A 13,726-nucleotide genomic window follows, 5' to 3' on the forward strand; every position below is an offset into this window, starting at 1 on the left:
GTTTCTAATATGATGATCAAAGGCAGACATTATATATACATTTTATTTATTTAGTTGAAGTATAATTCATCTACAGTACTATGTTAATTTTAGGTGCACCAGTGATTCAATATTTTTATACATTACATTACAAAATGATCACCACTATATATATTTAGGTAAGATTATACCTACAATTCAGCTAGTTATTCTGGTTTAAATCTATTTAGAAGTTGAACCAAGGAGAAAATGGGATTCTTTTGGAGAGACTGTTTACTCTTTTAATATATAACAGCTCATGAGTGTGCAGTCATAGTTTTTAAAAAGACCTTAAAATTAGCCTATGTGATAGTCAAATTTACCAATATAAATTAGATGGCTAGCATACTAACACAGTTTCCCCATGAAAATAGCAGGAAATTACTACATATTCATTTTAGCAAACAATTCTGAAATGGATGTATTTCAATTTTGAAATGGATGGTACACTTGGATGTCCAAAGTGGATGCATTATGTCTGGTTCCTGTGAAAATTACCAAAGCAAGAGTGTGGCTGCAATATGTGTCGTCACCAGGCTACCTCAATATCCTGAGCATTTAGCTTACCGTGTCTCTAGACCCTAAGGTGATAGATGGGACATGTTAAAATAGATATCTGAGACTGTATGGAGAAACTTGTCGTCCCTCCCTCCTCCCCCATTTCTTGGTATTTGACTTATTTTATATTTAAAAAAAGTAGGCTTCCCTGGTGGCTCAGTGGTAAAAAAAATCCACCTGGCAATGCAGGAGATGTGGCTTTGATCCCTGAATTGGGAAGATCCCTGGTAAAGGAATGGCAACCCACCCCAGTACTCTTGCCTGAGAAATCCCCTGGACAGAGGAGCCTGGTGGGTACAGTCCATGAGGTCAACAAAGAGTCGGACATGACTTAGCAACTAAACAACAACAGCAATAAAAATACACAACCTAAATATATGTGACACTGTCTATTTAAGACAAAAACAACTGTTAGATTTAACATTTTCAGTTATTTCAACAGAAAGCAAATATGTAAATGGCCTTATAAGAACAAAGTGTTTCTTTAGAGACACTGCATTCCAGGTCTAAGGGAAGAATACCCCTTGAGTGAGCCATATAGGAAGTAATCCAAGTCTCCAACTCTCCAGCATGTTATTTCACCAGCAGGACCTTTATCACACAGTATCATAACGCACTGCTTGTTAGATATAACCTAACATCCACACTCCAAGTTTAAGGTTTTATCTTCCCTAAAATACTTTAACAAAAAAGACAGTGTACAATCTGCTTAGCGGTCAGGATTTTTTTAAAAAGAAGGGAAAATTTTAAAAGTTTTTTTTCAATGATGTCATCAAAATAAGTTGATAAAAAATATATAAATATTACACCCATCTGCAATACTTCTTGCTCCCCTTCTGGGCTTTATTTCTCTCTTTAGCACTTACCGTCACCTAGCATACTATATGTCTCCCTACAGTGTAATCACATCAAAGTAGGGATATTTGCCTGCTTTGTTCATTGTTGTCGCCTAATCCCTTAGAATAGTGTCTGACATACAGGCATTCTGTATTTGTTGAATGAGTACGGAGTGAATGAACAGTACTATCAAACTGTTCATGATTGGGAAATATAAAGTGGTTGGCCAGAATGTTAAAACCGATGAAATGTGTGCACTCAGCATCCAGAAAACGAATATTCTTGAAATCAGGAAATGTATAACATCCTAGGTCCTTTCTCAGCATTACAAACTTTTAAACCTTGAGGACCAAGGAAGGTTTTACAGTCTAGTTGTTGCAGCTCTAAAAGGAAAGAATTTTCATTATCACTGTTCACCATGAACGAGAGAGGAGCATGAAGTGTTAAAATGTGAAAACACCTGTCTTGCCCAGTTAAATAGTACATGTGCCCAGCTAAGAAGAGAAATAACGGAGCCAGGTTTTAGAAAGCACGCTTTCAGGATTGGGCATCATTGGGTAATACAGAGGGTGAGACCTTCTAATGGCTGGTCCAGCCTCTGGTAGATTGAAGAAGGTAGGCGGTTCTTAAAACGCTCAGAGGGAAGTGAGAACCCCAAGGAATGCCAGTAGGTTGCTGTGCCTTAATATAACATCCAACCAGTGCTGAATATTTGGCCAGTAGCTTTATTGAGTCTCTGTTGCTTTTTAGTTGCTAAGTCATGTCTGACTCTTTTGCAACCCCTTGGACTGTAGCCCACCAGTTTCCTCTGTCCATGGATTCTCCAGGTAAGAATATTGGAATGGGTTGTCATTTCCTTCTCCAGGGGATCTTCCCTACCCAGGGATCAAACCCACATCTCCTGCATTGGAAGGCAGACTCTTTACAATGGAGTCACCAGGGAACCTTAAATTTTCGGTTGAGCATCCTGGAATTTTCTGCTAGGTGATGCAGCTCTGATTTTTATCAAAGGAGTTTTGGTAAAAGATGATTCACTTAGTAGGTAAGGTACGTATAAGTGAAAGTGAAAGTCGCTCAGTTGTGTCTGACTCTTTGCGACCCCATGAACTATACAGTCCGTGGAATTCTTCAGGCCAGAATACTGGAGTGGGTAGCCTTTCCCTTCTCCAGGGGATCTTACCAACCCAGGGATCAAACCCAAGTCTCTGGCATTGCAGGCAGATTCTTTACCAGCTGAGCCACAAGGGAAGCCTAAGAATACTGGAGTGGGTAGCCTATCCCTTCTCCAGGGGATCTTCCTGACCCAGGAATCAAACCAGGGTCTCCTGCATTGCAGGTGGGTTCTTTACCAACTAAACTATCAGGAAGATCCACTGGAGATAGGGAAAGGTATGTATACTCTGTAGCTAACTTTGCCAAGATGCATGTTTCATAAGGCGAGGCAATATGATGTGATCATTACTTCTTTTATTAACACTTCACTCACTACTTATGGTGAACTGTTCATTTGATATGCTTGAAAGTAAAATAACCGGTGACATTTCTAAAATGTATGTACAGCAACCAGGGGATTAGTAAAGCAGGACAACCTGAAGCACATGGTAAGTAAACTGAATGATAGCTCAGGCCAGTGCATCTCAGAAATTTTCTAGAGAAATCAAGGGAGGGGCCTTAATTGATTCCTCACTTTGTGGTGGGTGGGATAGAGTAAAACTGCACTAACAGTTTAAAGAAAGAGGGGTCAATGACAACTCTTTCATATTAACCTCTGCTGACCCCAGTTCTGCATGTCCAAGTATCAGCAATAGTGTTGGTTTAGATTTTATTAGGATGATTGAAGAATCTGGAAGTTCAATAAAAAAACAAACAGTGGCCAAAAGCTGATTCCTTCATTCCTGCCATGATATGAACTGAGAGTTTAATAATGTGAGATTCTGTGGATGGTCGTAAAATTCACTTCCTTACTATGCTGCATGTACCTAATAGACTGAGCCCTCTGTTTTGTTTGTTGATGTGGATTATTTTTTCAAGTCATCTTGGGATGGAGAATTGAATAACAATTTTAAGTGAAGGTGCCTCCTTCAGTGGGAAAGTATCTGAATATATATATTTTTTCAGATATAGCTTTTTCAATAGTGGGAAACGGAGTTTGGAAACCTGTATCTTTTTTATTTCTCTTCTTGGTTCTTAAAATTTTCTGTTCCCCTTTAAAAAAAATTAAGAAAAAAAAATATTTTTAAAGGAGTAGGAGCTCCTTTAGTTCAGTTCAGTCTCTCAGTCGTGTCCGTCTCTTTGTGACTCCATGTTCTGCAGCACGCCAGGCCTCCCTGTTCATCACCAACTCCCAGAGTTTACCCAAACCTCTGTCCACTGAGTCGGTGATGCCATCCAACCATCTCATCCTCTGTCGTCCCCTTCTCTTCCTGCCTTCAATCTTTTCCAAGCATCAGGGTCTTTTCCAATGACTCAGTTCTTTGAATCAGGTGGCCAAAGAATTGGAGTTTCAGCTTCAACATCAGTCCTTCTAACGAATATTCAGGATTGGTTTCCTTTAGGATGGACTTGCTGGATCTCCTTGCACTCCAAGGGACTCTCAAGAGTCTTCCCCAACACCACAGTTCAAAAGCATCAGTTCATCAGCGCTCAGCTTTCTTTACAGTCCAACTCTCACATTCATACATGACCACTGGAGAAACCATAGCCTTGACTAGACGGACCTTTGTTGGCAAAGTAATGTCTCTGCTTTTTAATATGTTGTCTAGGTTGATCATAACTTTCCTTCCAAGGAGCAAGCTGGTACTCCTTTAGTACTAGTTCCTAAACAAGTGCTTTATTCACTGTCACTAAGTTGGGATCATAGAACATTAACGGGAAGGAGCCTTAGGAGTTAAAGTGATTGACTCGACTCTTAGCTTTGATTCTTAGCTTTCCGGACTGAAAGAGCCCGAGGCCCAGAGAAACTGACTGCAGCGCTTGCCCTCCTGTGGTGACTGACACCGAAGTGCTTCCCGTCTGTCCCACTCTCCTTGGTTCCTTTTGCACACTGAAAAGAACACTCGCCCTCTCTCTGTTTTTATGCTTCTGTACTTCATTCCCTATCCCCATGTGTAGTATCCCACGGCAAGGATTAAATAAAAAAGTGGGCATCCCTATCTTCTGAATACTGGGCAAACTCAGTGTACTTTTCTTTACTGTGAGGTGTTTGATCTCAGAGTCTGGGCTGTTAAGTGCAGTGTGTTCTGAGGATAGTTTTGCCTCCTTAAGCTGGTCCAGCAGGGCCCTCTGAGAACACTGAGATCCCGGGACCCTGTGTAGATCTGCGTGTGTGGGGACTTTACAGAGAAAATACCTTCTTAGCCTGAAGTCGTTTACAATCTCATGGGCTGTCTTGAAGAGAAACTGCTGTGATGTAAATATAAACCTTTCAGCTCTTCCCAGTCTTTGGCAAGTTACTGTTATTCTGTTTACATTTGTTTCAGAATATAGTAATAGTTATAGTATAAATATTAATCTTGTAATTTTGTACGATCCTATTCATTAAGTTGTGCCGGGCTGAATATTAATTTGACACACTAACTAAAAGGTCATAAGGAAATTAATAAGAGAATATTGCTGCTGTATTAAATAATGATTAATTAGAGGCTTCGGTGCCCTCAGGGCATTCTGGCAAGAGGGGGGAATAATCTAAGTGCTTTCTTTGGCCTTGCTACTTATTAGCTTGTTTATCTAGGGTAATTAACCTTTTTGGATAAATTCATTTTTTAAAATGGATACTATGCATTGTTTTGAAAACGTAACAATGTGCTAAAAATTATCAACATATTCAGAGGCAATCTAGTTATTTGCAGGCTTACTGTTATAGTTACAGCTGTGATGTATTGACCTCTTACCACGTAGGAGTGCTCCTTGTCCTGGCCAGTTCACTAGGATTTTTTTTGGAGAGCACAGAATAAAATATATTATTTGGAAGCACTTTGAAAACTGCAAAAAGCAAACCCGCAGATTATCCAGATGAATGAAGTTGTTAACTCTTTCCTTTCCCACTGTCCTTCCCTTCTCTGCTCCCCTGGTCTCTCTCTACTTAAAGGGAGTCAGTGACAGTATGAATGCAAATGTTTTGATAGTGAATATAGTTTTCATCCTCAGTTTTGAGGATTAAAAACCTCTGAGGTGTTCTGTTGCTCTGTCTGAGCCACGGTTTGGATATCTTTGTGTACAGAGAGTGCCAGGGGTTTATGTTGTCTTCTGTTTGCACCCCTCCACCCTCTGCATTTGCGCACTTGGAGGATCCTGTGTGGAATGACTGGGTGCCCAGCGTGCTTATCGTGAGCTCCAAGACCTTCCGTTGTTGCCGCACCCCTCCCCCAGCCCCGTGTCCTTAGCACAGTGATTGGTATATAGCTGGAGAAGGACGTGGCAACACACTCCAGTGTTTTTGCCTGGAGAATCCCAGGGATCGGGGAGCCTGGTGGGCGCTGTCTGTGGGGTCGCACAGAGTCGGACACAACTGAAGTGACTTAGCAGCAGCAGCAGCAGGTGTATAGTAACCTCTTAGTATATACATCTGTTGGTTTGACTTGGGGCTTCCAGGTAGGGTGGCAGCTCTTGGATTTACTGCCATCTGACCCTTTTCCCACTTTGTTTGGAGGGGGTCCCCGTTGCTGTTGTGAGTCACGCAGTCTGAGAGCCCTTGTCTAGGCATGCACTGCTGATGCTGCTGGGCCGCCTTCCAGCCGCCCCAGGGTGGCCCCGGTTGGTTCCCTTTCAGAGGAGGTCGTGCAGGACACACTGTGGCTATCAGTTAGTGAGTCATGATGCTGGAACCAGGAGAAACCTTTGAGGACATTTTAGTACTGCCAGACTCCTCATTTTGTTGAAGGGAATGGAAACCCACTCCAGGATTCTTGCCTGGAGAATGCCATGGACAGAGGAGCCTGGCGGGCTACAGTCCATGGGGTCACAAAGAGTCGGACCCAGCTGAGCTACTCTCACTCGCTCCTCCTTTTGTAGCCAAAGACTGAAGTGTACTAAAGGCACTGGCGGGTGGGCACCGCCTTTTCCCTCCCGATCGCTTTAGGGCAGATCATGTTATTGTCGCTGGTCCCCGTGCAACTATTGCAGCTGCTCAGATAAATAAACTCTCCCGAGAGGATTTAGGAAAATTAGCACTTACCTGTAGTCAAGGCTGACTCCTTTGGCAAATTCATTTTGTGTAAATTCCAGAGGTTATTGTGTTATCATTCCAAGATGTTCTTCATAAGCAAGGATGAAAAAGGTGCTTTATGTCTTACTATTTAATAATGAGCCACCAATGCGTAGACAATCAACGGAAATACTTGAGTACTTAATAAAATAATAATCGCTACACTTTGTGGTGTGTCTAATATACATGCAGTTTGCATGCTGCAAACCCACGACCGTGAGAAACAGCTGTTTGGGTAGGATGCAACAGCTGTAAACAGAGCTGTGAATTCCAGGCAGAGCTGAGTGGACTAGGGTATGCCCTGGGCAGCCAGTAATGGTTATTATTATTATTTTTTTTCATCAGAATTGATAAAATCGTGATGTGAGTTGAGGGAAGATGGCAGTGGGAAGACTCTTAGGAGACTATTACAGTAGGCAGAGGAGCGCTACGGAATACCTGAAGTTGTGACTGTGGGTGAAGGAAGATGCTGTGCCTCCACCTTGGAGAGATTTGGGGTTATCGCAGGCGGACTCTGCTGCCGAGGGAAGATGGAAACTCGGGAGCAGACGAGACTGAAGGATTTTCAGTGAGGTCGTGGGAAAAACCATATGCCTTAAATTTCACACCTCAGGTCCTACTTAAGATATTAGGCCTTAATTTTCAATTCCTTTGACTGATCTGTGTTATATAGTGTTGATTCAGGAAAGTTCGGGTGACTCGGAGAATGACCGAGATGCTTTCTAGGAGTTATTTGCATTTAGAAACCAGATGACTCCCCAGTAAGCGATCTGTACCATCAGAGAAGCCGTTGTCTAATCCTGGGGACCCTTCCTATCTTCTCTGTCACATGGCTTCCTCTGCCCAACCGCTTGTCCCAGGAACGTCTCCTATTTTCCATACTAAAGGATACAAAATAGTTGTTTCATTTTCTTCCATCATGAAAGAACGCCTATTGCTCTTTAAAAAGCTGAACATTTTAATATAATTGAATAAAAATTATTCTGTGCTCAATAATTACTTAGAAAGGAAATGAAAATAACATCTTCATGTTAAATATTCAGAATGTTTCAGACCAGTGTGTTTATGTAATTTCTCCCATTTGCATTCAGTCATAATGGGTTTCTAGATAAAAATGGTGCTGCGTTGAGAGTCCTTTTCAGGCGGGGCGAGGAGCACTGCTAATGGGGACACTCGTGTCCCGGCTACAGTGCAGCAGTGCAGCTGTCAGCAGTTTAATAATGCTCAATAATCGGTGTGCCTGGCATGTTGTTTTTGTATCTCTTGTGTGAGCACTGTTAAGGGAAAAATAACACTCTTCTGATATGTGATGTCTCTTTCCTATGAGACTGACTTTACATGTAAGGATTACCTTCACTGGGCTCCCCCAGTGGCTCAGCAGTAAAAGAATCCACCCGCAACGCAGGAGATGCGGGTTTGATCCCTGGGTCAGGATGATCCCCTGGAGGAGGGCAAGGCAACCCACTCCAGGATTGTTGCCTGGAGAATCCCGTGGACAAAAGAGCCCTTTGGGCTACAGTCCATAGGGTCAAAAAGAGCTGGACATGACTGAGGCAGCTTAGCACCCACTCGTGCCACTTCCTATTCCAGGGGACCTTCCCGACCCAGGGATCCAACCCACATCTCTTGTGTCTCCTGCACTGGCAGGTGGATTCTTGACCATTAGGGCCACCTAGGAAGCCCCTTGTAATAGTAATCCTTATTATTTCAGACTTGACCACACATTTTGTAGAGCCCAGAAATCTCTTGACTGTAACAAGATGGTGAGTAGATTTATTCTACTGTATTTTCAGAATTTCAGCTCAAAATGGAGTGCAAAGGGCACTAACCACTCCACATTCTAAGGACGTTGCCAGCAGCTCTAAGGGAGGGGGTACTTTTCTACCGCTAGGACCCGAAAGCTTCACTTTGCTTTAGACTGCCAGCTAGGTGGACTTCCAGCTGGGGAGTGCAATGCCCGCTTCCTCTTCTGATACCTGCAGGCCCTTTCCCCTGGTTCAGGGAAGAAAGGACTCACCCTCAACCCCGCCTGCGTCTCAGGGCAGCGCCCACCGCTCTGCCCGCTCCCGGGTCCTCTCTGTATTCTGATGGGGAGTTGGGGCAAGCAGGGTGAGTGAACGCGAGGCCAACTCTCGGGTTGTCTTGAGGAAAGGGAAGCCATGCTCGTTTGCTGGATACACTGTAGGTCGTGCTTCCCCAGTGGCTCGGCAGTAAAGAAACCGCCAGTAACACAGGCTGTAATGACCTAGGCTTCCCCGGTGGCTCAAACTGTAAAAAGTCTGCCTGCAATGTGGGAGACCCAGGTTCGATCGCCGGGTGGGGAAGATCTCCCAGAGAAGGAAATGGCAAGCCACTCCTAGCATCCTTGCCTGGAGAATCCTATGGATGGAGAAGCTTGGCGGGCTACAGTCCACGGGTTGCAAAGAGTCAGACACGTGACTGAGCGACGGACACACACTGTCATGCAAAAGACAGTGGAGACTCTGGTTCGATCCCTGGGTCGAGAAGATCCCCTGGAGGAAGAGGGACAACCCTCTCCAGTATCCTTGCCTGAAAAGTCCCATGGACAGGGGAGCCTGGTGGGCTACAGTCCATAGTGCCGTGAAGAGCTGGACACGACTGAAGCAGCTGAGCGTGCTCTGTAGATGGTAGTTTGTTGACCTTGTCTGCACATGGAAATTATCCAAGGAGCAACGCCCAGGCTGCACCCTAAACCAGTTAGAGCACATCTCTTTGTGTGGGCCACCAGCCTGAGGGGCTTTGTAAGCGCCCCGGGTGATTCCAAGAGCAGCCAGGCTTGAGGACCACTGCTCGAAAACGTGCAGGGAGGGGCGCAGGGGTATGTGAGGGTCTTTTATTCCCCAGGTCTGGGTCTTAGCCAAAATTCCTTGAAAACAGCAAGTATCTCACTCAGTATTTTGTCAAACAAACAAAGTTAAAATTAAGGTTGAGGTTTAATCTGTCTCGTGAAGCAGAAGGCTATGTTTGCCTTTCCGTGAAAGGTCACGATTACACTTGGACTTTTTCTGAAGGGTAAAACGTACAGGGAAATGATAAGAAGATTAGTATATCTTATTTGCCATCTTGAAAGCTGCATTTTATTGTCACACTGTAAAATGAGTTTTATCCCAGAAAGATAACCTGGCGGAAGCAGTATGATTGGCACGGGGTAATGAGGCATCTGAGTCCCCTGGAGACACATGCAACAGTCTTATTCCAGCAAGTCCACTCTGTTATCCTGTTCTGACTGTGTGTCTTAAGAATTTAGGTGTTTCATTAAGAATGCATGTGCCTTTTTCTTTGTTCTTTTTTTGGCTGCTTCACATGGCTTTCAGGGTCTGAGTTCCCTGACCAGGATCAAACCCCGGATGGAAGTGAACACAGAGTCGTAGCCGCTGAACCTTGAGGGAAATCCCAAGGAAAGCGTGTGCTTGTTAAAGGCACCGCTTCACTGGCTTACTCATTTCTTTCTTTTTCTCACAGCTCAAGAGATGGCTGCCCAGTGCGTCACAAAGGTGGAGCTGAATATTTCCTGTGACAATCTTCTGGATAAAGACATAGGGTCAAAGTCAGACCCTCTATGTGTGTTATTTTTGAATACGAGTGGTCAACAGTGGTATGAGGTAATATTAAATACTTGCAGCTGAAACGCCGCCTGAATTGCTTTTTTGACAATATGAAGAGTTTATTTAAAAAATAAAGCCATCTCATCTGTTAGTGCAGTTTTTCAGGCAAATTAGTCCTTGATTGTGAAATATTTCATATACATATAGACACTTCTTTTAGCTATCATGCCAATATTTAGTCACATGTAGTATATAAAGATAATAAACAAATGCACCTTTCATCTGAGGTAACTTTTTTTGTTTTGGTGGGGTGAATATAGGTTGAGCGCACAGAAAGGATTAAGAATTGCTTGAACCCCAAATTCTCCAAGACATTTATTATTGATTACTACTTTGAAGTGGTTCAGAAATTGAAATTTGGGATTTATGACATCGACAACAAAACTGTCGAGCTGAGCGATGATGACTTCTTGGGAGAATGTGAATGCACCCTTGGACAAGTAAGTATGAATGGTACAGGTGTTTTCTACAGTTGAACCAAAGCATCAGGTGTTTTTGATAAATTCTCTTTAATTGTTGGGCTTTCCAGGTGGCACTAGTGGTAAAGAATCTGCCTGCCAGTGCAGAGACTTGGGTTTGATCCCTGGCTTGGGAAGATCCCCTGGAGTAGGAAGTGGCAAGCCACTCCGGTATTCTTGCCTGGAAAATCCCATGGACAGAGGAGCTTGGAGGGATACAGTCCATGGGGCCACAAAGCGTCGGACACGACTGAGCAACTGAGCTTGTGTTTGCCTTAAACATTATGGAATTTATCTTACTTTTTATGGGGGTAGGGACCATGGGTTTTTTTGTAGAGTGTATATTAGTTCTTATGAGTTAAAGATGTTCCATTTGCCATTTCAATAAATAGTCCCGTTACTCTAGCTGCTTGTCTGCAGTACAGTGTTTTTCTTACGTTTAGGTCATAAATGGTGTCAAGGTGACGGCAACTTCTCTGACGTTCTAACTTGCATGACCGATGCCTCTTGACCCCTTGATAGCCCAGCACAGTCCCTTTTCCTGGCTTGCTCCTCCTTTTGCCTTGGGTATCAACCCAACGCCCCCTCGCAAAGCCTTCTCTGACACCCTAGAGTCGTTTGGGTCACCCTGCTGTGCTCACTTGGTGGTCTTCTCCACTCCTTCTACCTTAATGTTCATCATATTTTATTGTAGTTGCTTAATTTTCTGTCTTTCTAGGATATCACAGGTTGGGTCGGAGCACGGGTGTGTCTGTGGGCTCACCATTGTGCTCCCAGCTCGGTTTGACTTCAAAGGAGAGCCAGTGACCATGTTTATGGGACTTTCAGAGGGAGGGGTTATTTTTTTTCAGTGGGTGACATCTAAGATTTGTCTTTTATGAGTTTATCTTTTAGTCTTGAATTTTTTGGAGATCATTGTATTTCCTGTGTCTCAAGGACAACATGGAGCTGGTCAGATTTCTAAAACTTTGATAGTTGTATCAAAAAGAAAATTAAAGAAGTATTTATTTTTTGGAAAAAAATCACTGTATCTAAAATTATAGCAAATTTGAGAAACATACTTGTGTGAGAGTATGTGTGCTTACTGTATTATTCTAATCAAAATGATATCTTATGAGGATCATACATTGAAGTTATGTGTCAGTTGAAAAATTGGCAGGTAACCCCTGTTTCCTATAGGGGTTTCGTTTCAGCTTAGGGATTTGTATATGTGATGAGAATCTGGCCCTCTTTTTTCTTTACAAGGAAGAATTTGAAGTGGTTGATAAAGAAACTAGTGGTGTGGGGAGATTTTATCCGCCAGGATTGGCTCCTTGGGAGTCTTTTCCATTTGGGTGCAGATGCATTTTGTAATCTCCAAATCTTCAAGGAATGAACTTAATGTTTCCGTTTCTAATAACTTTCTATACTGTATTCTCAACTGTCTTTTGAAAACTGTTTAGTTTAAACGTTTACATGTTGAAGTGAAATAGCTCTTTGTATCACTTTCCGATTTTAACAGATTGTTTCCAGTAAGAAGCTAACGCGACCACTGGTGCTTAAAAATGGCAGACCTGCAGGAAAAGGGAGCATTACGGTAAAATAAGACCCTTTAAAATACAAGTCTTTTGCCTCCTGAGACTTAGCACAAGAGGACAAGCTGAGACTGTGTATATCAGACAGAGATTCTACAGCAGGCGTTATCGTTTGATCCTGAATGTTGCCCTCCACCCACCCTTGACTTGCCTTAGAGTGATCGCAAATGGAAACTGTGCTGTGCCTAAAAGAAAGTCACACGCATCGTGCTAATGCTTGCCTCTTCCTGATGGAAGCATCGATTCCCAGATTAGGAGGAAATTACGTAATAATGTGAATGGATCAATTTGGCTCTCAACAAATCAAACGTAGGCCCCTCGGCATGACAGAAACTTTCCATAGTGGTTTTGATTCGCGAATGATCTTGTAGTATGACATGGCCATTGAACCGCTCAGCTTTTAACCATGTTTTTTGTGTGTGTGTGTGTGTGTGCGCATGCACGTGTGCACTTTGCTACCTGTCCTCTTACCTAAATTTTTCCTTGCTGATTGCTGGACCTGGGCAAGTGAATATACGTATTATCTTATTTTAGATTTCAAATTATATAGTGCCATGCTTTTAAATGTTCTAAATGTTCTAGAGTTGCTGTCCGGGTAGTCACAGCTGTCTGAAGAGACAGCTGTCTTACTTTAGCTCTGCCCGGGAATGGCTCCCTGAGAGAGTCGTGTTTGAGGATTATTGCAACTACCAAACACATTTCTCTGAGAAGTTTGCTCTAGTTTAGGTGCCATAAGAATGTCCAGTCTGTTGGGGGTGTTGACTTCTATGTGGGGAACAGAGATCATTACAAGTAGTTAGCTTTATGGCTTTTGGGACCATCACAGCCTGGAATTTGTTTTTGAGTAGAGTAAGTCTTTCAGTTACCTTGGATGAAAAATACGGAGCTGATATTTGAATGTGTAATGTTCTCTAGGTATAACTTACTCATGCTTCTCCATCTCTGGAGAGCTCTCGCTAGTGCTGTGCATGGCTTTGATTTTTTCCATGGGAAGAAGGAAGATCCAGTTTTGGCAACAACATTAAAAAGAAAGTTGCATGTGTAAATTAGGCGTATTTTGAAAATATATTTATTTCACATGCATAAAGGAAATAATGACAAATCTTTCTTAATGGTACCATTTTGTTACTTATTTTAGACTACCCTATGTTAGTGTAGACTTTGTATACTATTAGATAACAGACTAAATCAATACTTCATGACTGTATCAGAATCCCCAAAACACTTTCTTTTACTTACCTTGTCTACTCATAGATTTCAGCTGAAGAAATAAAGGATAACAGAATTGTCTTGTTTGAAATGGAAGCAAGAAAACTGGATAATAAGGTAGGTGGGTGATGCAGATTTCAACAAGGATATCATCTTTTTTTCCCCTCACATTGGTCACTTTTTGAGAAAATAATAATGCAATTAATATTATGAACTCTATCATCTAAAGCATCATTTAGAGTG

General features: G+C 42.6%; 1 protein-coding gene across 4 annotated transcripts in view; it reads left to right on the plus strand.

Moving 5' to 3' along the window:
• The window catches only part of CPNE3 (copine 3), a 48,635-nt gene that overhangs the window by 3,192 nt on the left and 31,717 nt on the right, over positions 1-13,726 (plus strand). For 2 of the 4 annotated variants that reach the window (XM_086335857.1, XM_086335858.1), the window contains exons 2-6: positions 10,100-10,239; positions 10,503-10,682; positions 10,772-11,011; positions 12,202-12,276; positions 13,529-13,600. In XM_086335857.1, the coding sequence (XP_086191983.1) occupies positions 10,985-11,011; positions 12,202-12,276; positions 13,529-13,600 (174 nt within the window). In that variant the 5' untranslated portion in view covers positions 10,100-10,239; positions 10,503-10,682; positions 10,772-10,984. The remainder of the gene's footprint in view (positions 1-10,099; positions 10,240-10,502; positions 10,683-10,771; positions 11,012-12,201; positions 12,277-13,528; positions 13,601-13,726) is intronic. The other 2 variants (XM_086335854.1, XM_086335855.1) reach the window with 1 other exon arrangement.

The sequence above is a fragment of the Bos grunniens genome, chromosome 14 (genome assembly GCF_055505025.1).
Source record: "Bos grunniens cultivar Pamir isolate PY7600 chromosome 14, Bosgru_T2T1.0, whole genome shotgun sequence".
In the NCBI taxonomy this organism is placed as follows: domain Eukaryota; kingdom Metazoa; phylum Chordata; class Mammalia; order Artiodactyla; family Bovidae; genus Bos; species Bos grunniens.